The sequence below is a fragment of the Homalodisca vitripennis genome, chromosome 2, assembly GCF_021130785.1.
Source record: "Homalodisca vitripennis isolate AUS2020 chromosome 2, UT_GWSS_2.1, whole genome shotgun sequence".
Classification (NCBI taxonomy): Eukaryota; Metazoa; Arthropoda; class Insecta; order Hemiptera; family Cicadellidae; genus Homalodisca; species Homalodisca vitripennis.
Genome location: NC_060208.1, coordinates 158,716,548 through 158,742,361, shown reverse-complemented (window position 1 = coordinate 158,742,361; position 25,814 = coordinate 158,716,548). Strand labels below are relative to the sequence as shown.

Here is a 25,814-nt window from a genome sequence, read left to right as displayed (position 1 = left end):
ACTCTGCACTGACCGGGTTTATTGAACGCGTCGCGGCAGTGAACGAGACGGACTAAGTCGGATCAGTCAGCTGATGCGAACGTCACCCCACTATTCCCTTGTCACTGAAACTGCGCTGTCCACCGCTCTCCCCATAACACGGGATTCACAAAGCTAAGCGCACAGACATCCGTTCCGCATTACAGATGATGTGCCCCGCATGAAATAATACATGACAATTGATACGTATGTATGAAAACGTGACATTCACACCGAAGAAAAGCTTTTTACTTCTATTAATCAGCTGGATTTTCTAAAATCAAATGCTCTATTGCTATAATTGATCAATTACAACGTCAATTTGTTTATTGACAAGTAAACAAGAAAACACATGCATTTATTACTCTTTTTGCACAATTGTAGTAGTTGTTTCAGTACAAATTTACAGAGCGTTAGTTTTGCAGCACTAGTCAACACCAATGATACACGTAGTACCATATATAATGTCCATACCAACCTATGGTATCCTAACGTGGCCTTGTGGCCGTTGGTGATTAAAAAGGAAATATAGAAAGTTAGATAAACAAAAACATTTTCTGTTGTTTAAACAATTTCCACGTACTATAGAAAATGCAAGAGGAAGTAAATATACGAACTGAAACAGAATAACTGATCTGGTGGGAGATAATGTTAAAAGCAATTCCACACTGGTGTCAATAATTGACCCATTCCAAATGTTTCTACCCCCCCCCCCCCCCTTTTACACTCACACCGTCAATGTGTTGCGGAACATTCTCGCTTAATGTTGCAAATTGTAACCTCGTCGGAGCGATGTCATTTTCGTTACACTGGAGCGCGCAGTCATTAGGTTTCGTAAATATTGCTTTCCTACTATTTCCATTTATGTCACGTACATATTACCACACAATATTCAACATGTTATAGAAAATAAAGCTGTAATTACAGATAAATCACCTCTTTTAACATTAACATTTCATAATTTTGTGTTTTACGGCAAACTGACTGCAAAATATACTGCATAAATAGATGTTTATGACGCTAATTTGAGTTTTAAAACAACAAATAATTGCATATGAACTTATTGAGCTGTGTAATACTAATTATTCTACACTTTAGTATGTTTATTGAAATTAAATAAGTATATCTTATACATAATTGTATTTTAGTCAATACGTGAAGTTTATGAAACATATAGTGTTTTTATTTTACGTTTAGGTAGATTTTTGATCAACAAAAGTATTTGTTTATTGTATTAGCGTTATAGATTCTACTATTTGGCAATGTTAAACATTCATTCGTAATCTCTCATAATAGTAATGTATCAGAATTCTTCTGCAGGCTCAGGAGTTTAACTTTTAACATACTAACCAATGGCCTACACGGATTTAGAGGCCTAACTGTTATACCTTGTAGCCTCTTACATTAGTTATAAACCGAGAGCTTTTATTATAAGCTAAACACCCCCAATGTCTCGTAGCAGGCTTTGCTGAGGTTTCATGTAATGTATGGTGAGAGCCAAAATTGTTAAAAACCTTGAAAGTAATATGTACGAAATATAAAGACGTTTATGAGTGAAAGTTTGAAGAAACAGAAATGTACGCCAATATGAAGATTTCCTCAAATCAAGATAACTCAATTAAAACTGTAAGTTTTCAAAAAACAAGTTTTAACTATAACAGCAAGGTCATATCACTAATCAGTAACAATCAATATGTTTACTATTATTGGAATGGCATTTTCTATTTCACCAATAAAGCGTCCGAAGAATATAACAGCTGAATTATGGATGTCAAAACATACAGTATTTAACTATATTCTACTATATACTTAACTAAATACAAGATATAAAATGTACTCTGGTTAATAGTTAACACAAAACCTTTTCATAAGAATAATTCAATTAAATTCTATTTTTTAACAAGACGGTTATGTTATTGTTCACTCTAGTTAGTAGCTATTTGAGGGGAAAACTCAGCCTATTTACTATTATCTTAAAAGCATACGTTCACTGTTCAATGAAAAATACAATATTCATATTAATGAATAACAATATATATATATATATATATATATATATATATATATATATATAGTATAGTATAAATATAAAAATGGCAACCGAAACTAAACTCCAAGAATTATCAACACATAATTTTATATAATAATAATTTAGATTTTATTTAAATAAATAACTATCCAATAAATAATAACTTACAACTAATAATAGAAACATTGAATACCACATTCAAAAATTCACTTTCAATACCACATTTAAAATAACTTTACTATGGATCTGATACAAATAACACAGATTCCTATGCAACATATAAACTCTAAATAACACTTCGTAACAACATAACAATAAATTCAAAACCAATAATACATAATCATTACAGGGAGGTAACAAATATATAAATAACTAACATAACAAATTTAAGTATGATGAGTTTGAAAAGATAGCAACATTGATCGCTACAGATACAGCGATTAATATTTTCCTTAAAAGAATTTCTAACTGCATCTATATACACTGCTAGTGAATAAAATTGCATAGTCCCTAATAAATAATAATTAATAATACTAATAATAACACAGCTAATAATGAATTGGTTTTTTTATTTACAGCTAAAGAAAAGATATAGAATTAGTACATAGTGCCAGCTACGAATATATACCTACAGAAAAGAGACGGGCTTTTCAATTCAGAGGATAAACTTCCATGTAAGGCAAGATTTAATTCTTGGAGTGGTCAGAAAGTTTTTCTGTGCGCCTTAGCAATTTTACCGCTAATTCTGCTCCGAGGATTTTGAAACTGCACCTTGATGCGCTCGAGTGTAATTTTCATGTACTAAATATAATTTTCACTAGCCTGTCGCCGAGCGGCAATCCAACTGTGTTAACCCAATAGAGCAGCACTACAACAAATGCACTCTGTTCAAGGCCGTAGCCGCTGATGGACTATAAATCCTACCACGATAAACTAAGATTTCTAACTGATATTAAATGTATATAAGTAATAAGAATAAACCATCTTTTAACACTTTTTGGTTTTTATTTCTACTAGGTAAATTTCATATGTTGTTCAGGTCCTATAGGTTAAAATAAATAAATGAACTAAACAAATAATGGAACTAAATTAACATAAGTCTTAACTACCTTGGTGGCTAATCTTTGTATTTAATTCAGATGTGATCAATTTATATTGTTCAAAATTTCTATCAAATAATAAATATGTGTTCAAACATCTTTGTCAATTAATAATACATTAGGATTAGTTTTGGCCCTTTTGTAAATTTTTCATATATTTAATGTTGACAATAAGTAATCTTTTTACATATGTGTAAACTCTCAATTCTTTAAACTTTTTCGATTTTAAAAATCGCCAGGTGACAGTTGATATAATATGTAAACACTGTTTAATATAAATAGTGATTACATTGTGATCACATGAGTATATCAACTAGTTCACCTATTATGCTATGTTTTTCCAAATCTATGTTTGAATTAATAAATATTCATACATTATGATTATATATAGCAAACTTTTTCGAGAAGGAAGGGATCGAACACACTGAGTTATTTATAAGGGTAAGTATAATACACTCTTAATAAATAGGGGTTCAGGGATCGTCCCCACTGAAACTTTTTGATATTTAAGATTTAATGTATATAAGTTTTAAGTTAAATACAAACTAATGGGTACAATTTAGAGTAGTATTCTTTTCAAAATTTGGGGGGAGGGCTTGAGTTTCCCACTTATATGCACCCATTAGTGTGGTACTAAAATCAAATTTTTAATATATTACAAGATATAATTGTAACTAACTTATGTCTGACATCAAATTTTTTCTCGATTGCCGTTGTTCGGACCAAGTTTGTCGTTTCGTGTAATATTTATTCATATGTTTTTCACTGCACTATCATCTATTTCACAAAACTCACATTATTAGTTGAATAGCAGAGACAAAAGTTGTCAAAATGTTCATGACAAAATCAAGAAGGTAGTTAGAGATATGTATAAGAGAAGTAGAAAATTGTATTTATTGATACACATTCCTAGGTTATAGGCCTATACCAAGAACATTAAGTCTTGGGACGGTTGGGGCAGCACACGTATCCACATCGATAAGAGCGTCGAGGAACCCCGCAGCTGCTAAAGCCAACTTGCAGGTCAAGAGTTGAGCCTTAACTCCCAAGTCGTATTGGTTATTCATGGGTATTGCAGCACCGGCAGAACCAATACCTTCAGTTAACAAAACGCAGGTAGTGTTAGTATTACTGACAATGTGTAACTTTTATAATTCTAATTAAATTCAAAATTTTTACCGTTAAAATTTAGGTAGTGATTTAAGTAACTTTTATTACAATATAAATTTTTGTTTAATATATTATGGGTCAGTTGCATATTTTGATTTACTGGACATGAAAACCTATAGCACAAAAACTAACACACGTTATCGAATACGAAACACTAAGATCTAAACAACGATAATTAACAAAATAAAACGTTCATATTATACCAAAATGTAATTTTTATTGTTAGATTTAAGAAATTATTATCTATTATTAGCAGATACTAATGCAACATTTATTAATCTAAACTATTTCAGAATTATTATTTTGGTCATCTGTAACCACAACATATAACATACACGGCCAAATGACGCGACGTATGAACATGCTTAAAACTAATAAGTAATTAAACCATCTGCAATTATTATGGTTAAAACTTTGAAGAAAACAGTTGTTACACCGCTATTGTTTACAGTTTATAAATAAAAATTAATCACTAAATGTATTGCTAAGCACTTTTGAGAACGGCTGGACTACATTCAGGCAATGTTTCCTTATTTAAAGTCGTTGAAGTCCAACAAAAGTTTATAGGTCTTCCTGAATCTCTTGAAAGATTGGGCAATTTTCCTGGCACTTGTAGAATTTGGAAAAATAATCATAATATTTATGTTGTACAATACAAATTTAACGGGCAGATAGGTTGATAGTTTTCTTACTTCAGCTGAAGTTCATCGAAAGAGGCTGAAACTTTTATTTTAATTTTGTATTTTATAAAATATGAAGTACACACTGCTTGAATGCAATACAGATGACAGAGAAAAAGTTACCTTATAAATTGTATTTCTGATTGCGCCATTAATGAATCACAAACATCTAATGAATTGGAAAATTGTTTACAGTTTTATTTTTGAAATACTATTCAAACTTAAGCTTACACTGTCTGCACATAAGGTAATCAAAACTGGTTGACTTCCTTGATAGAGTGATATTGAAATTTTACAGAGGCTTAAAAATGGAGGGAATGAACACTAACACACCTCAACTAGCCACAATGTACATTTAGAATTCTGGGAATTCTGAAGATAAATTCCCAGAATTCGAAATGTACATTGTACGAAAATAAAAAGTTTAAGTGTTATAAGGTTTATTATTATATACATATTTATCAAACACTTTTCAAGGCTACATCTCTAATTTGAAATGTTGTTTGAACTTATTATGTTCTTTACCCTTATATTGTGTAGACATTTTTGACCATAGTAGTCTTCTCAGTTCTAAGTATATATGTATATTTTCTTCATTGGTAGAAATAAGTAAAACTGTACTATAGCACTGGAAGGATCTTAAACCGAAAGGCGGAAGTAGACACTTTTTGACCGAATTAAATTTCTGAGACCTACATATTTATATATTGTCTTGATCTGCAATAACAATAATGCAAACTCTACGTTGATACCATAAATAAATTACACTAGAATGTAATTCAAACTGGCAGTAAACAATTTTTGACCAAGGCTGGTTTTCAGTCCTACATATGTACATATATTTTCTTAATCCGTGCAACGAGGCAAACTCAGCTGTGGCTTCGGTAGTATAATTCATTCGAACCAGAAATGCTACTTTACGGACGCAACCTGATATACGAATCAGTTCCTGAACCTCTGAACTGAAATAATACTAGTAGTATACTTTGGCCGTTCCTGGGGACAACGCACCCGAGACCGGATCTGGGACAAACCGTGTGAGACCGAATCTGGGACAGAAAATTGTTAGAGAGCGACTAAGAGTGTGAGTACGGGTGGTCAGAACCGCGCCGCGCGAAATCACCACGCATGTCATTCGCTGTCCCGCCACCGACACCACACGCGTGTGTTTATTTACCACAATTGTGAGTATGTATGTGTTAGTGATTTACTGATCAGATCTAAATAGACGATGTTGATTACATGGTTGTTCTGGAGCAGTTGGTTGGTTTTGATCTACAAGTGTGATTGTGATCTGTTGAATCTTTCGTAAAACCGCTCCGAAGAGGTATGTAGTGTTTTTCTTGAGGTGATTGAGATATTTTGTAGCCGTGTGGTACATTAGGGGAAAAGGAGTAGAGGATTGCTGTCTCCAAATGTTTGTGAGAGTGAACATCATGATTGACAAGGACTGTTGTTGGACAATATTGCAGTGTATCTCGATGACATCAACGGCTCTGAGATTCGGTGGATTCGATGCAATTACATTTTCATTTGAGTTGAAGTAAGTTGATTCTTTTTGTAAGTTTGTTGCATCAGATTTTTCAAAACCTAAGAGATCACTAACGGTTTTATCCAAGTAGAATTTTAATTGGAGAATTAATTGATATTTGCCTCCATCTTTGAAGATCTTGAAATCGTCAGAATTTATACTAAGATTCAACGACTGTATGTAATCTCTGAAACTCTTTTCAAGTTTTTCAAGTTTTTCCAATGGTCCAGTAACCACATTGAAGTATCAGTGGTTTCGGAATGAAATGTATTTCCAAGTCCCAAAAATAGACTTTTGCATGTTATGCAACAAGTTGTATATGTTGTTCTCAGAGTAAAAAATCCAACAAGAGCCATTAATATCTCCGCGTTTGGATCCAAGTGGATGGGGTGTTCTAAATGGAGAGTCAGTACAGACTCAGTTCCAGTTAGTTTGAGTAATGGCATGGTTGCAGTTTTTTATATACTTATAATTCTATACAAGTTTTAGATGAAGTTACTACCATCATGGAAGTCTTCAAAACCTCTTTCCATATATTTTTTATTTCGTTGTTGAATTTTTTCTGCATGATGTATATCTTGGCCTTCTAATTCACTCAATTGAACTTTGACAACCACATCATATGGCTCCACTGCTTTTGCTCACTTGACCAATTCTCTGGGTGGTTTTTCAGTAGGAAGCTGCCCCATATCTTTTCACCATTTACGGTACTAGTGGGGACAATCTCGATCGCATTTATTATTTTTTCCGATTTTTACCAAATGCGATTCCAATAATTTCTTGACTTCGGATAAACCTTGTGAGACTTTTGATACATCACTTGCAAGCTCAATTATCTCGTCAGGAGGAAGGGTTCTGAATTGGGTTGAGTTGGTATTGATCCAATTTCAATTTCGTCTCCAAATCTGTTGAAAATAAAACCACGGTTTCCATGCATTTTTTATTGTTCCTTATATTACGAAGAATATGTTCCCAGTCCTCACCAGCTGAATCTCGTCGTAGAACCTCCAGGCACAAATGTCCACAGATAGGAGGATCATCAAACCCCTGAATACGCTCTGAGTTATAAACCAACCCTTTTGGCCCCAAATACCTGACTACTTCTATTGGAGGATTGACATCGCCATATGAATCAAAATAGAATTTCTTTTCACCACGTTTCACATAACACGTCCAGTGAGTACCACCAGATGAAAGGTCACCAAGATTTACAATACACGTTCAATATTTGTAGGTTTGTCTGGAAGTAACTGTCGCATGAAAACACCTCTAAACTCATTAATGTTTAATATACCTGCTAATTTTTCTATTTCACCAAGAGACAGCGGGAAGATCTCTTTTTTTTATTCACAGACAACAATGCATCAAGCTTCCGACCAATACGACGTTTCAACCCTCTACCCGTTAGGGTCTTTTTTCAATAATGGTGTCCAACTCCTCATCGACTAAACTCTTTAACCAAGGTATAAATTTTTCTCTCAGTAAAGGAGCCAACTTTCTTCTTATTAATGGAGAGATGAAGCGTTTACCTCCAGGAACTGACGAATCCACCATTTCCATAATTTCCTTCAAAAAAACCCTCCTTGTTTATTAGATACGAGTTGGTTGTAACTTAGAAGCAATTGTTAAAACCTTTTTTGTTCTTAACAGCTCTAGAAACGGCTTTGTGTTGCTCTCCAGAAAGAAGTATACGATCACTTCCGTGAGACAGCTGTTCATTAGATAATCTGATATTACTGTAGGTTTCCGTCTTTTGTACCCGCTATACGAAGCTTACGTTTTTGGGCTTCGGATAGCCGAACTGTATAATTATACTGACTTTCCATTCTATACGCTTTCTTATATACAAAACACTGACATGAAAACAATGATTGCCCCCTACTAATGAAAAAATAAATCATTTTTTAATTTTACTTTTTTTTGTTTTTTTGTTGTTTTTTTTATTTGTTGTTTTACAGGAATTTGATTATGTTTCGAGTAATGTCATATGAGAAATGTGGCCTCAGATACAACGACAACATATGCTGTGGTGCCGCTGCTCCCCTGTGGAGATGCAATAGCTTTTACAAAATCTAATTCAATCTGAATGTCACTTCGAGATCTGTCTGTTGTTGGTTGATGTAGATTGTGTGTCAACTACAACCAAAGGTGAGTTATCAATAAATTCTTTCAGGTTTACTAACACGTTATTGTCTCCGAAGTTTATTTTTCGGAACCCTAGGTACTGATCGTACATGATCCTGTATATACCATTAGTAATATCAAAATTCTGCAATTCCTGAGGGTACCTTTCTCCATTAATTTTCACAGACACATTTTTGATGTTGCAGCTGTCAAATCTACTAGGATTCTTTTGCCTGGGTGTTTGTTCTGTTTGTTTGAAGTGCGATTATAACAAATCTAGGGATTGTTACACATTTCTGTAAACACTTGTAATATCGAAGCTGAACGATGACCCGAACACCCCTCTTTTGAAGTTTTTTAATTCATCCTGTTCAGCACGTTTGAACTTTGCAAGCCAAGACAGTCTGAATTTTTTCAAGTCGCCTTGCTTCTTTTGCATCTAGTTTATTCGCCATGTTGTATACTTATAGTAATAGGATACAGCGTTATTCTTCAAATCTTTCAAGTCACGTTTACACTAGAACGTCAAATTACGTTTATGAACGTCAAATTACGTTTATACTTAAACGTCAAATTACGTTTATGAACGTTAAATTACGTTTATACTTAAACGTCAAATTACGTTTATGAACGTTAAATTACGTTTATACTTTTAAACGTCAAATTACGTTTATGAACGTTAAATTACGTTTATACTTAAACGTCAAATTACGTTTATGAACGTTAAATAACGTTTATGAACGTTAAATTACGTTTATACTTAAACGTCAAATTACGTTTATGAACGTTAAATTACGTTTATACTTAAACGTCAAATTACGTTTATGAACGTTAAATTACGTTTATACTTAAACGTCAAATTACGTTTATGAACGTTAAATTACGTTTATGAACGTCAAATTACGTTTATACTGGTACGTTTTACAACGAAGTATTATTCAACACATAGTTTCCTTTTTAAATTGCACATGTATTTCCTTTTTTTGTGGTTTAGCTGTTGTATTAATAGATATGAACCCATGAGGTGTTTTCCAGCACTTCAAAAACAGAGAGCCTCAAATTGGTTGAAAGTCATGTCAGAAACCTACAAAGTCCTGGAACACTCTCTTTATATAGTACTTGTTCATTGTAAACAGACACAACAGATTAACATTGTTTCGTATGACCTGCATATCAACTCGACCATAGCTCTGACTCAGGTAGACACAAGAAATCCCTTTATGACGTCCTCTAATGAAAATAGTCTTTGATTTTAGTTTGCTCTTCTAGGAGGCAGTCATCAAATACCACAAGTGAGTTTGGTTTGCAGTCATCGATAGAAAATGAGATCTTGACAGGACGAATAGAAAAACGCTATTTGTCTTCTAAGGTTTTTTTCTAATCTACTGTATTGTTCACGCAGATCTACATATGCAGGTTGTTCTATTGAACGAACTAAACACGTATAGATTCTTGAACGGAACTCCATTCTTTGTTGTAAATGAAATTCAATAACAAGTTCGTTTTACCACTCCCAGACGGTCCTACAATAAGACACCGTAACGGTCTAGGTAAAAATTGGTCTTCGAATTTTTATCTTTGCAATACACTTGAATTTCCATAGTATGTTCTCTTACATACATTTACAATTTAACAGTTTTCGCATATTCTATAATGACCCCATGCTAGGGTTCGGATATTGTCTTCGAGTACGAAACGCTTGTTCGTCCTTTGATGAAAGTACCACTTTATGGTGTTCTACGCTGTAGAGATTGTGTGCTTGACTCCGAATTGTATTCATCGTTTTGTAGTGCTCGATGTTACTAAACAAACAGTCTTTATAGTTGCTAAAGGTAATTTCATTTTCAACTACAGCTTTTTTCACGCCCTTAGACCTCTTTATGAAATGGTTGTCTTCTATATTGCTCGCATACATCTTGGATCGTAGTCCTACAAACTCTCGCATGATTCGACCATTTAAGTTCATCTTTCATTTTACCCAGAACTTTTTTGTTTACGTGGGGGAAGCCCATATTGGTTGGGGTTGGGGTAGTCACTTGTATCAAATAATCCAATTATATGTTTCATGTCTTCGTAGAAGTTTTTAGTTTTGATGTCATATATCAGGGAATCGGTTATCGGTGTACACCATTTTTATATTAGACCCATACTTCTCTTTCATTTACATTGTAGTGGAAATCATACATCAGTGTCTTTGATATGTCTAGAATACTCATACCTACCGTAAATAGGTTTATTTAACAAAAGTTTTTTCTTACTAAAATGTACAGCAACTAGGTTTTCTGTAAAGATGGTTCGACTCTTAAAGTTCGGTTTGCTAACCCATCTTTCCACTAATTTGGACTTAGTACCCAAACGAATGTCCACACGATTTCTCATATTTTCCATAGTTTTTCCAAAAACTGAGTTGTTCATAAGTTTGAAAAAGTCTTTCTCAAAATCATTTTTCGCCTTTGTACGCTCCATGGTATTCAGATTAATGTACGGCTGGCAAACCAATTGCTTTGACTGAAACTAAGAACTCTATGAACATGTTTTAGTTTTCATACCCAGACTCAAATAAAGCTTTAAATTTTTGTAGTGTACGACATACTTTTCTTTGCTGTAAAGAGTTGTCAGAAGCTTTGCCATTTTTCGATCCTGGTGGACTCTACGTTCTGGAGCGAGGGGTAGATCAGAGTGTACGTCGTGTAGTTCTTCAGGATATTCCAAATCTACTTCTAATATGTAGCCTGTGGGTGAATCGTCACTAAACTTTCATTACATCGATGTCTGTACTGCTCCACTGAAAGTTTGCATATGGTAGTTTTACAGACATTGCCCACCCATACAGGTTGTTTGAATCCAAGTACATGAGGTAATTGTTTGGTTTCGATCTGTCGTAGTCTTTCATGTAGGGATGTTTGCCTTTGCATATCGATGAGAACACTGTGAAATACCACCACGAATACCCTTTTCAACCATGAGTACCATATCGATGTCAGTCAATAGAGACAGTTCGACTTTTGTAATTTTCAGCATTGCGTTCCAAGCCAACCCAGGTGCTGTGAAATACCATGCAGGATCTAATTTGTATGTATTGAGACATACATCCCTGAAGTTTTCCAATTACATCTGCAAGCAGCAAGACATCGGTTTCGTTATATAGCATTGTATATTCTTTCATGTTCTGAATGTTAAAGGCGGGTCCATACATCGCACGCATGTTTGTAATCTTCATTTGTTATGTGTTGTTTATTCAGTCTATTGTAAAATTCTTCTTGACTAGGTAGTGATGTTTCACTATATTTTTCTATACTGTCCATGTAGTCGTAAGGGTACACTCCTTTTCGTAGCAATAAAGTGAGGTTCTTACCATTGTAATATGTTGAGATGTGTTTGAATTGAGATCTAGTCAGATTCTTTGCCAACCTATCGAGACTTTGTGACATGAACTTGAATGAATCGATGAATCGTAGTTCAATTCCACCTTCCACACTGACCGTAAAGGAAATGTACCGCTCCTCGTTGTTGGGTATCAATGATATGCGATTTTGGAACTTACCAAACTCTTTAATGAAAAGGTGAGTATCGTAACCTGCTAAATTATTGAATGAAAACAGGAATGAACCTAGGTTTTTTTGAAATTGATGTTACACTTGTTGTGAGCTGCTCCTCTAAACAAAACCCGTCAAATGGTTATGGTCTCTAACACGATCATCACCAAGAAAAATTTCCACAGATTATGACACGTAGTAGTAGATTCAAACATTTCCTGTTGCTCTTTTGTCATCAACTGCATGGGGACTATTGCTTCACTCTTGTAAAGTTCATTAATCCTTATCGACTCCTCAATCAATGATTTTACAAATACATGTGCAGCATCGTCTCCAAAGTATTTAAATCGGTGGTTTGGAAAAGCCGTCTTCTGACACCCCATACATACAGAAGGAAATGGCATTATGTTTCTGATATTTAATAGTGAACGACTGGTGATTACCATTACAAATCCACTTTACACGGTTGACATGTTGAAATAGGTGCTAGACAGCATTCAAAGTCTGCGTAATACACAAAGGGCACTCTCATTGAGCAATTGAAATCTTTAAATCTAATTACAGTTCCTGGCTCTGGTAGTTTCCAATTTTCACAGCATCGTGTGTGTCTACAGTCTTCTCTATGCTTGATGAGTAAATCCTCTCTCGTAAAGTGTTGCAAACACCTATTGCATATACACATCTTATGTCCATTTCGTGAGATCTGTGAACTAACCAAACGGGACATATCTTTGATCCAGCAGTAGTGAGTGTTTGTTTTTTCTCTGATAAACAGTAGATTAACATGTTTTTCCATCTCGTTATCAGTTATTCTCAGCGGGAATATATCGAAACTTGTCATCATAAGCATAGACATTAACAGAAATTCCACTACGTCTTTCAAACTTTGCTATATCATCAAGTTTCATGGGGCATTCGCAAGTTGCTAGTGCATGAAGCAGCTCTCGTTTGAAAGGTTCGTAATTGCTGATTCTTTCTGGATGAACCTTAACTGGATGTAAAGCTGCCAGAATAGACCACATAAAACATTTCTGATCTTCGTTTTTTACATTAATAACAGCCTTTTTGGATTGAATCCGTTTTGGTAGAACCACATAGCTGGATCCGTGAAAAGGAACGTATCGGTTGACTCTGATCTCCAAGTCTTTCTCACTTTTTTAGTGACCATTGAGAACCGTTTGTCTCAATCCTCCATCTCAACCAACATCTTAAGTTTTGTATCTGAGTTATAATAGTCAGACAGAGACGTTGTCGAGTAAAGAATTTCATTTTTTGTTTTAAAGTTCATGACTTGAGTCACCTCCACATCGTTGTCTTAGTCCATCTCAACCAACATCTTAAGTTTTGCTTTATATATGAAAACTTGACCTTAAGAATTTTTTCTTTGATAACAGTTCCATCGTTTTACTGACGAGTTTTTTTATTTTTTGAAGCTCTGAAGTTTGTTCAACAACGAGTTTTTGCATATCTTTCTAAGAACATGTTTTGGATCTTTGATTCCCACGTTTGTCATAATCACATACGTTTTCAAATCTTCCCGTGAATGCCGACTGGACTTCTGATATTTCGTAGTAGTATTGTCTGTGACTCCTCTGGAGTACCGTACCGGAACCAGATGAAGTGTTGAAGGTGATTCTGTTTCAGACAGAAGCTGTCTCTCTTCCATGGTAGGGCTAATCGAATTCTCAACTATTAATTGTACTAGTCGGTGTCTCACTAATAATCTTTTTCACACCTGTAGGAATCTTTTGTGGTCTAGTCGGTTTTCGGATCATTCGCTTCAAGAGCTATATCGTGTTTGTATTGACCTTCGTACTTGTTTTGACTTCCCTTGGTCGTTTAGGGTATTTCTTTACCAGCATGTGATGTCTGGAGTGGGGTGCCGGCCTTTGGTGTCCTCGTAATGGGTAATATTTCACTTCTGTATCGTGGACCTTCATGAAGTGCTGACAAACGGATATGGCGTTTCGATTGTTTGTGACGGTTCCAGTTGGATGACTCTATCGGTGTTTCACAAATCCAACACATTTTACTTTTAGGAGCTGGTTTGATTTCCATCTTTTTCAGACGTTCGTTATATGTCATACCATGCTGGGTAGTTGGCACATTTCTGAGATTTTTGGTGCCGAGCCATGTTGGAAAAACCGTTATTTCCTTACTGCATTTTGGACATGGTTTCTTCTGGGGTTTTATTTGAGCACATACATCGGTCGGACTAAGCACGTTGTATGTTGGACTCCTCTGGGATATGTAGTGGTGAATGGTATACAGGACTGTATGGTATATGCAGTGAATAGTCTGACTTATCCGGAACTTCAAATGGTGGTGGACCAAGTATTGATATAATTTTCGATGAATCGGGGTGTATCCTTTTTACTGGTGGTTCAAACTTTGGAGCGTCAGCTGTAGATGGACCAATTATAGCTCTAATTTTGGAATAGAAATCTGGAGTGTCTAACATAGACAAATCAAAATCAGCAATCGCGTCTTGTTCTTCAGGTCTGAAATTTGAATAGGACTCTGGCAACATAGACATATCAAAATCAGCAATCACGTTTTGGAATTGATTGTCACTCACAGCATCAGCGTAGTTTTCCAACATAGACATATCAAAATCCGGAGTTTGTTTGTCTGTCTAACGTGGACATGCATTTCTTTGTTTTAAATATGGCGGGACATGGAGGATTTCCTGACTTCAGCACCACACCTTGAACATACTTGTTTCATCGAAGGAGGTTTTTCATTGAATCCGTTGGAAGAAGCATAAGCTGGTGGATTTGACGCTGACATACACTTCTTTGTTTTTTGGTGGCGGGATAGGTTAGATGCAGTAACCTCAGCTCCACAATTCGGACATTTCTTGACTGATGATCTTCGAAGACCGTCCGTAGCATTGAGAAATGCTGTTTGCTTGCTAGCAGGAGAAAACGCCTTTATTATAGAGCTGGCTACTCTCTTACTGTATGGGCGATTGACGATGGAAAAGGATGAGGTATGGATGCACTTCTTTGTTTTTTGGTGGCGGGATAGGTTAGATGCAGTAACCTCTTCTCCACAATTCGGACATTTCTTGACTGATGATCTTCGAAGACCGTCCGTAGCATTGAGAAATGCTGTTTGCTTGCTAGCAGGAGAAAACGCCATTATTGTAGAGCTGGCTACTCTCTTACTGTATGGGCGATTGACGATGGAAAAGGATGAGGTATGGATGGATGAGAATAGGGAAGAGGAGTAGGAAGAGGGTGGGTGTGTGGGATGAGTGGAAGGAAGGATGAGAGTATTATTAATACATTTGACTCTGAACTAGAACATAGTTTTTTGTAACTCTTTTTCATAAAACGATCCTATTATTTCCTCACCAGACTGGTCTACGATTTTGTAAGTAACAGGGCAAGTTTTGTTGACAGCCACAATCCGAAAAATTTTCTCTTGTCCAATTTCTGCGGTATTTATTTCCAAATACATCTTTCTTTATAGTAATTCTTACACGGTCTCCAACCGAAAGTTTGGGTCTGAATACTAGACATCGTCCAGTGTTTGCGTACATGTTTCTTAAAGTTTGTTCATTGCTTGAATTCACTTCTGATGGGCTCATCTTTATAGTGCTATGAAATTTACTGTTATATTGACGTAGAAGCTTCTGTAAATGTGACACCCATCTAAAGAGTTTTGAATTTCAAAGTGCACTTTCATTTTTTCATTGAGAGTTCTATGGAAACGCTCTATCATGGCACTTTTTTCCTCATTTTCAGTATGGTATAACTTTATTTGATTTTTGTGTAAAAACTCTCTAAATTCTTATTAACAAATTCTCGTCCTTTATCCGTGTGAAGAAGGTTCGGGGGTTTGTGACCAACCAATTTCACTCTTCTTAATATTTTACCAAACGATTTAGTAACCTCTTGTGAGCTTTTAGTTTTTAATGGTTCTGACCACGCATATTTTGAAAACGTATCAATTACATTAAGTATGTATCTGAATCCATCATTTTCCTTTGAAAACCTAATCATTACAACAAGGTCTGCAGCCCACAAATCATCAATACCCAAAAGTTACAATTTTTCTCTTAGGGAATCGCTTAACCACAGGTTTATGAACTCTAATGCTCGAAGCAGGATTTCTTTTCCGACTTTTCTGCTTCATTAATTCCTGATACTATCCACAATACACTTACATTATACCAAACTAGTAATTTATAAGGTGCGGTGTCTCGCGCGGCGCGGCGGTGGACTGGACAGTGACGAGGCGCGTACCGATTGTTTGTATACTTATCGAAAAAACAACACGCGGTGTCTCACACGGCGCGGTGGTGGTGACGGTTCAGCAGTCGCGCGGCGCGGCGGTGACTGGACAGTGACGAGGCGCGTACGATTGTTTGTATACTTATAGAAAACAACACGCGGTGTCTCACACGGCGCGGTGGTGGTGACGGTTTCAGCAGTCGCGCGGCGCGGTGATGACGAGGCGCGTGCCAATTGCTTGGCGGTGACGGTTCAGCAGTCGCGCGGCGCGGTGCTGACGAGGCGCGTGCCGATTGCTTGCATACTTACAGTAACAACGCGTGGTGTCGGTGACGGGACAGCGATGACATGCGTGGTGATTCGCGCGGGCGCGGTTCTGACCACCCGTACTCACACTCTTAGTCGCTCTCTAACAATTTTCTGTCCCAGATTCGGTCTCACACGGTTTGTCCCAGATCCGGTCTCGGGTGCGTTGTCCCAGGAACGGCCAAAGTATACTACTAATACTTACTCGATGTATGCCTAATTACGTGTGAAAATATTATAGGACACCATAATGTTACATCTTAAGTGCGTAACATCTAGTTAAATATACAATCTTACCTGTAGGGGCGATCGGACAGCGGTAGAAGCACGCTATTTTATCTACGAGCAAAAAATACCCATTGAAGTGTTCACCGTCATCTGAAATCGACAAACTCATTAGAAGAAAAGTATACGTTTCAGAAATGGTTTCTAGTAATGTTTATAATTTATCTATGTTTATAAATTCGCATTCTATATTGTATTTCGTATATTGTAGACATTTAATACAAGGTTATAAATACACATCTGATTGTTTGCCACAACCATCTGAAAGCAATAAACAGCATTAGAATAGATTGCACTTTACACGATTCTATATTCCGTTTCGTATAATGTTGATATGTAATGAATGATTATAAATCCTCATCAGATTAGCTGTCACCAAACTCTGAAAGCAAAAAATGTCGTTAGTATAGGTTGAAGTTTACACAAGATTTTTTTAAGATATTACTAGAGTTTGGTTAAAGTTGTTGATTAGTTTTTATAATTTGCTTTGTTCAGTAAAAAAACCCATACAGACAAAGCAATATTGACTAAAGAAACAAGACATATACCAAAAAAACAAAAATATATTAACATTTAGTTGCATTTAGTTTTTAGCTCTTCTTGGTTCATTGGAAAATATCCTAAAGTTTGTAGTGCTAAGTTTTAAACACCACGTACATAGTTGTATTGATTGTATGTATACTCGTATGTATGTTACTTTAAAGTCAGTTTTGAAAAGCTCGATAATTTTCCGCTAACGGAATATTTGTCTATAATTTCTGTCACGGAACACTCTTTATTTTATGGCCAATTTCGATTTAAAATGCGGTTTGAAGATTAGATTTTCTACTTAACCAAAAGATAAGAATAGTTCCACGTTTTAGATTTGTATCAGATTTAATAATTAAAATGTACCAATACAACCCACATTTAAAAATCATTTTGCACACTTATATATACGTATTAAAAATAATTTCAAAAATGTTCCTGTTAATTCTTCAAGACTATAACGTCATTCATGACTATGCAGGAAGGAGACTGTGTTAAGCTTTTTTCCATTAAAATAATTTATATTTTGGGTACCATTGCTCAACTGTATATAAATAACACCTAATCACTGTAATTCATATTTTTAAACATCAAATATTATTACTAATATCGAAGGAAGATAAATTTATCTTGTTACTTAAAATCGACGTAGACCTCAGGAAATTATAACTCATTACATTTATCAAACGAAAAAATGTTAATTTGTTGAAGACATAATCTAAATTATTGTTCATTTTAATTATGATTTAACTTTAAATGTAATTTGGTCATTTTCGTGAAAGATGATTGTAGAAGAATTTAGCCTATTTAATTATAAAAAAATTGAATCCTCTGTTTCTGACATCAGAATTTTTATTTCTTACAACATATATACTTGTATATTTATATTACTTTGATTGAACAGTTACTAAAATTGAGACATTTTATTTTTATTTTTATTCTGTGTATTGTTACGTCCCTCCATTACTCACCTGCAAGCAGTTCAACTAGCTGAAGAAACTTTTGAACTATTGACAAAGAAAATATTTAATTTCAATTAGTTGCCTTAGGAAACAACCATTTTAAACATTTATGATTGCATGTAATTCGTTTCAAACCCAACTGCTGTAGTTATAAGTTTGAGAGTTGTGAAACCTAACCACAACATATATTTTATTTAATAGTTTTCTCTTTATTAATAGTTATTTGCATAATATTAAAAAAAACATTTATTACAAGTTAGCCAATGTCTAAGTTATTGCTAGCTCACGACTGCATATTTAGGGCTTCAGGATCAATATTACAATTCTATAACAGTAATTTATCTGTTCACCACAGGATCTATGACTGATTAACAAGTTCCGAAACATAAAACTAAAGAAGAAAACGATTTAACCACGAAATAATAAAAATGTGCTCAGAAAAATAGAAGTAAATGATAAGTTACATTAACAGTGGTGTAAGTAGGACATGGTATAGGGGGAGGGAGTGGATGCAACTGATGAAGATCTCATCACACATATGGGATGGTGTGATATAAATCTGAAAAAAATTTAAATTTATTAGATTATTTAATCCAAATTTAAACACCTAAGTACTGTATTTCAAATGAGTTAAATAGCTCTTATAATAGATAGATTTTATTATTACGGGTTTTGAGGAGGGGGGAGGGGTTTGTCTTTAGCATACCTTCCATTAGTTACGTCACTCAACACAATAATGCTTCAATTAGGAAGAAATAACTACACTACAGTAGCGTTCTACACAAGAAAAAATTTTGGTTCATTACAAGGACTTGTATTATACTTTATAAGTATAAGATACTTACCTACAAGTATAAAGTATAAGACGAAACTAGTGTTCATAGAATGTATTATGTTACTCTCCAAAATATTACAAAGCATTGAGAATTTACAAATGGAATAGCTTTTTAAAACAACATACGCCGCTCACATCGTTAATAATAATCAAAACTAATCGCATTTTAAGATTAACTTATGTGTTCTGTTCTTGGCAATAAATATAAATTGGTTGATAGTTTTGAAGAGTTTTAAATGTATTAGGCAGTCAAAACACAACTAGAGAACGTCTTTAAAAATCAGTTGATTTCCTAGTCTCCTTACAACATGGTCCAACATAGAGTACGGCGCAGGGATGACTACAGTCTGCAAGAACTGCAAGAAATCTAATGGGTAAAGTTCAAAGACTTCTACACCTTTAGAAGCCATTACTTTAAATCTCGCATAATTTGGATCACCCCAAACCAATTTTTCCATGCTTTTTCAAACGTACACAATTTGTGTCTTAGAACTATATATTTGCCTATTTGTTTTTTTATAATTTATTCAAACTTTTTTTTTGGCGACGTATGTTTGTGTGTTCGGTTTTATTAATTTATGATAAGCTGAAATGTGTAAAATTCACAAAGCAAAGCTTGTATTAATTTTAAAAACACCTACTAATTTTAAAACTGTGACGAAACTGCAGTAATGATGGACCAATGTGACGGCTGGTTAAAATAAACTTTTATGGTATTAACCAATCAATCAATTCATTTATTGCCAAAAACATAACATGCATAGGCATTCGTCAAGAAAATTATAATATCCTAACTTAAAGTATAGACTACTGACAGATCAAACACAACAAGACCAAATCAATATAACAGGAGTGATCTACAATTTATTATCCTCAACGTATTCCCGGACACTGTAATATTCTCTCGAAATAAGAAATTTTTTCAGACGATTTTGAAATTCCCTATCGTCCACAACAATTTTCAAGCAGGATGGCAAAGAGTTAGAAAGGCGGATGCAGGAGTAAAGACTTCGTTTTTCAAAAAAAGATGTTTTATGGCAGGGTAGGATTAGGTTGTTTCTTTTTCTTAAGGAGTAATTATGGGCTGGATTAACGTTGACTGAAAAAAGGTGGGGATACTTTTTGTAAAAAGAAAGACACTGAAGGATATAAATGGATGGGAACGTAAGGATATTATTACTGCGAAAGAAACCTCTACAAGACTGGGAACGACTCAACTTGAAAATAATCCTTATAGCTCTTTTCTGGAGACGAAAAACATATTGAGTTTTTTTTTACTCTCGTATCCCCATATAGAGACTCCATAGCAAAGGTAAGGATAAAAACAGCCATAGTAAGTAAGCAAAAGAATTTCCTCACTAGCAAAACAGGATAGTCTATACATCAAAAATATGCAGCTGCTTAGTTTTTTCGTGACTTTATCAATGTGACTACAAAAGTTTAGCTGATCATCCAAAACAATTCCAAGATAATTAACATTCAAAGAAGGACACATTTCTGACTCTCCTAACATAATGTTTTGAGATTCAATCAACGTTTTAGCAGACTTTCTAATTCCAAAATCAAGAAAATTGGTTTTAGATTTATATTACAAACAGAGAGTTTTCACCCAACCACTGCAGCAAATTACTGGCCTGAACTGTAGGTTTGAATTTCAAGTTCGGCTCGATTGCAACCAGAGATGACCAAGGAGGTATCATCAGCAAACAAAAACAACTTGGAACCTTTCACGCTTCGATGGATGTCATTTATGAATAGTAAAAATAATAAAGGACCAAGTACGGAGCCTTGGGGAACTCCAGTGCGTACTTCTCGCTCCTCAGAAAATTGTTTTCTTAAGCACCCTGTATCATCAATAAAAGGAATTTCAACAATCTGTCTACGGTTCAGGAGATAAGAAGCAATCCAATCAAAAGCTTTCCCTCTAATACCCAAGTTTTCAAGTTTTCCGAGCAACAACCCGTGATCCACAACGTCGAAAGCCTTCGTAAGATCCAAAAATAGGCCAAACACGTGATTCCTGTTATCCAATGAGTTTGATACCTCAGTTAGAAGACTAAAAATTGCATTGACTGTAGACAACCCCTCACGAAAGCCATATTGATGGTCATGTAAAATTCCATTGACAGACAGGTAATTGGAAAGTCTGGTTAGCACAAGCCTTTCAAGAACTTTTGAAAATGTAGAAAGGATCGAAATGGGGCGGTAATTGCTAAGTTCATTTGGACTTCCTTTTTTCTTAAATATAGGTTTTACAATTGAGAGCTTCAAGTGTGATGGGAACTTCCCAGATTCAAATGACGAGTTCGCAATCTGTGCACTTACGAGTTTGATGCATATGGCCACATCCAACCTCTTCAAGATGGTAGAATGTTTGCAGAGGTGCTTTGGATCTAAAACATTAATATGTACTTGATTATTGGAAGATATCTTATTTACGTTATTAGGTTGAATATTTCACAAACAAAGTGAGTGTTATAGAACTACACCAGTCAGTATGAACGGTTGGAACATTTTTTGACCCTGAGTGAATACAAGAAATAAAAAATAGCTCAATGTTTCCTTTTTATACAATTTAACATTTATTAGATTTTACTTAATCCAGGATTATTAGAACTACTCCTTTAAAAAGGATTACTTTGTAAAAGGTTGTGCGACATTTTTAGTTTAATATTGATCTCTTTAAATCTAAAAATTTAACGACTTTATTAGTAGAGTGAATATGTAAATAAGTAACGTCGTGACAATCACATAAATATGCAATACGTCAAAAGACTTAAAATTACGTGAGCCAATTGCCCATAATTAATGGGCTAACTATGATACTGAACGATGAAAATCTTCGAAGTTTTTGAGAAAGGAAATGTTAATGAACATTTTTGTTGCAGTAAGAGGATAGGAAATTATTTTATCGCGCACCTTCGTTTTTGGTTTCTTTAAGGACATTTGTCTTGATTTTAGCCTTCTATCATTAATAAAGTCTAGGCAGAAAACCATTCTAAAATTTAAACAATGTAATTATATACATTAAAGTTTAGTTTTCCGATTATTTACTTTTTTCTGGTTAAATACTGTAAGGATTTTTAAAGTAAAGAATGAGAAAATTAAATTATTGTCCGTCACGTACAAACTAGTGGAATTTATTTTTCGGCATGATTTGTTTCACCATATTCTGTAAATGATTAAAATACTTACTCATCTCTGAAGTAGGCAGTGAAGCTGGCGTTGCCCTTATTGTGTTGTGGGGCTTGAAAGGAAGCTTCGGCACATTTGAAAACACGATGGGTACCACTGTCGTCCAGCGTTGCGATCGTCGCAGGCGATATGGCGTGCAACTGTAACAGTACAAGAGCACTCAGGTATTTCACGCAGATTCCACAAGAAGTTTGTAGCAACTGCATTTTACTATACAACGCAAAGCTTAATTACTTTGGAATTTATTCACTTCAATAAAATCACTACAATACTGAAAAGTATTTGAGAATATTGAAAATATTTTGATAATAATTACTACTGATAAGAAATGTTCATAAAAAGCGATGTTTTTCAAAATCGTGGGTTACCACAATTTACAGGTACGATTTACCAATTAAGCCTGGTACAGATTTCCAAATTGGTACATTATTGGTGGTTTTAAAAACAAAAATACAATAGTGAAAAGTCTTTCACAATAATTATAACATTATAATTCTGATAAAAATTATTACTGATAACTATGAAGTAAGTCATTATTGACTAGCTACTTATCAGTTGTCCATGACCTAATCTTCATTATTATTATTTCTAAGGCGTAAAGGGAAATATTTTTCTTAGCTTATTATTTATGAATTGAACATTCTATATGAACAGTAATATTTCAGAATTCCTAGTAGAAAAACCGAGTGAAATATCTAAATTAAAAAGGACTTATTTAAAGCTGCATGTAAAATACAAGAACACGGTAAGTGAGAACGATTTGTTGTTTACAATAACATCTGCGTACGATAACCAATTATGGAATTCCAAATTTAAAAATACACATGATTTATATACTTACGTGGGACTAAATAAAATTGACTTTAAAAGAACGGATGGTGTGTGTATTCCACTTAAAATAAAGTGTCTTTCAACTTCCTAAGTTGCATTTTTAGAGCTGCAAGTATAATACACGAATACATTAAATGGAAATGATTTAACGTTTACAATAACATCTGCGAAAACAAACCATTTATGGAAATCCTAATTAAACAAAACGCAATTGCGTGTTTACTTACTATGCACTAACTAAAATGTACTTTTTAAAATAATTCAATGAATGGCTGCGTAAAATAAAGCCTGGTCTGGGTATTTTACTTCAAAAAAGCTTCTTCCAACTTCCTACGTATACATAAGTTAGACCTCTGAGTTCCCTTGTATCGTGTTCGTATTTTTAAAATTCACATAGGTCATATTTTTGATTACAATGTTTTTTTTATTCTTCCATTATTTACTTAGTTCAAATTTGTTTCCTAATACGTAATACTGCATCATAGTTTTCAAACTTGGTAGTTTATATTCTATCAAATACTTTTTTGTATCCAATAACAGATTTCTACTAAAATCTAGGTTTCCACCACACAATTAATAGACAGTATCAACAGTTAACACACAATGAAAACTAGTAATCCTCCATGTCTCATCATAATAATATACGTTACTTGTTCGTAGTGGCCATTCATGAAATATATTATAAGTTTTTATCATTTTCTGTGATGAAAGCACACAGGGAGAACACCACATCCTGTCTAAGTTTTCTATAGTCTCTAGTTGTATCTTTACTTTGAAAATCTATATTTGTACTAATGAAACGTTTTGATTAATAACTCTAAATGAGTTTATTTTATCTACCAAATAATTTAACAAGATTTATATTATTACTGCTGTGAAAACTTCATAATTGAAAACCATTTAAAATTACTGGAAGTAACTTTAAAGTTACTAGAGTACCAGTTTGCAAACTAGAGTTGCTATAGATAAACTAGAGGCTGCATACTGAAAATTTATAAAATTAAAAATATACCGTAGAGGTATTATATGGATTAATTTGTTAAAGATAATTATTTGAAAAGTAGTTTATGTAAGTTATAAGTTATTACTGTATTATACACTAAAACTACTCACCTTTTGTAACATATTCGTTGGACAAGATGCCAATTTCAAAACATTATTTATAATGCCCTCATTGCACTGCAGTGCTGAAACCTCGTTGAACACTAATAACGACAAAGTGGCAACAACTACACTAAGTGTTAAATTCATTTTTAATAATTGTCAAATACAATATTATTATAAAATATGTTGTTTTACTACTGATGGCAAGTAGGGTATGGAAGCGACACTCACTATTCCTGGTTATATAGTTTTAGGAGGAATTAAAAGTTCAATGACAATCAGCGCTCTGCAGGAAAATGCGCAGAACAGTTATTGATTCGTTATGCCTGTAAGAAACTGCATTTTTCGAAAATCGTATGTCTTTTTCACATTTAGATATTCTAGGTTATCAAATGTTGAAGATAAAAGCCGCACTATAGTTCACGGCTGCCAATTCTCGGCTCTATTTTTCACAGATATCTTTTTCACTGGTTATCCATGACGTCGGTCTTGGTCTGAGGGTCAAACAGCTTCTATTCTTTCATAGTCAAACCTTCATAGTATTGCCCCAGCCTACGACTAGCTTATAAATGTTGTCAAACAGCTACTCTTGTATCATAGTCCAGCCTCCATCGTATTGTCCCAGCCATCGTCTAGCTTATAAATGTTGTCAAACGGCTACTCTTGTATCATAGTCCAGTCACCAGCGTATTGTCCCAGCCACCGTCTAGCTTATAAATGTTGTCAAACGGCTACTCTTGTATCATAGTCCAGTCACCAGCGTATTGTCCCAGCCACCGTCTAGTTTATAAATGTTGTCAAACGGCTACTCTTGTATCACAGTCCAGTCACCAGCGTATTGTCCCAGCCACCGTCTAGCTTATAAATGTTGTCAAACGGCTACTCTTGTATCATAGTCCAGTCACCAGCGTATTGTCCCAGCCACCGTCTAGCTTATAAATGTTGTAAAACGGCTACTCTTGTATCATAGTCCAGTCACCAGCGTATTGTCCCAGCCACCGTCTAGCTTATAAATGTTGTAAAACGGCTACTCTTGTATCATAGTCCAGCCTCCATCGTATTGTCCCAGCCACCGTCTAGCTTATAAATGTTGTCAAACGGCTACTCTTGTATTATAGTCCAGTCACCAGCGTATTGTCCCAGCCATCGTCTAGCTTATAAATGTTGTCAAACGGCTACTCTTGTATCACAGTCCAGTCACCAGCGTATTGTCCCAGCCACCGTCTAGCTTATAAATGTTGTCAAACGGCTACTCTTGTATCATAGTCCAGTCACCAGCGTATTGTCCCAGCCACCGTCTAGTTTATAAATGTTGTCAAACGGCTACTCTTGTATCATA

At 34.7% G+C, this 25,814-nt stretch overlaps 1 protein-coding gene across 1 annotated transcript; it reads right to left on the bottom strand.

Moving 5' to 3' along the window:
• Positions 1-4,018: 4,018 nt before the first annotated feature.
• LOC124356357 lies at positions 4,019-24,650 on the bottom strand. The gene is made up of 5 exons (XM_046807543.1): positions 24,485-24,650; positions 22,541-22,680; positions 21,671-21,738; positions 17,033-17,113; positions 4,019-4,246 (listed from the first exon to the last, which is right to left on the bottom strand). The coding sequence occupies exons 1-5, from the start codon at positions 24,620-24,622 to the stop codon at positions 4,062-4,064; spliced, it is 612 nt and encodes a 203-aa protein (XP_046663499.1). The 5' UTR covers positions 24,623-24,650; the 3' UTR covers positions 4,019-4,061.
• Between the last annotated feature and the right edge of the window lie 1,164 nt (positions 24,651-25,814).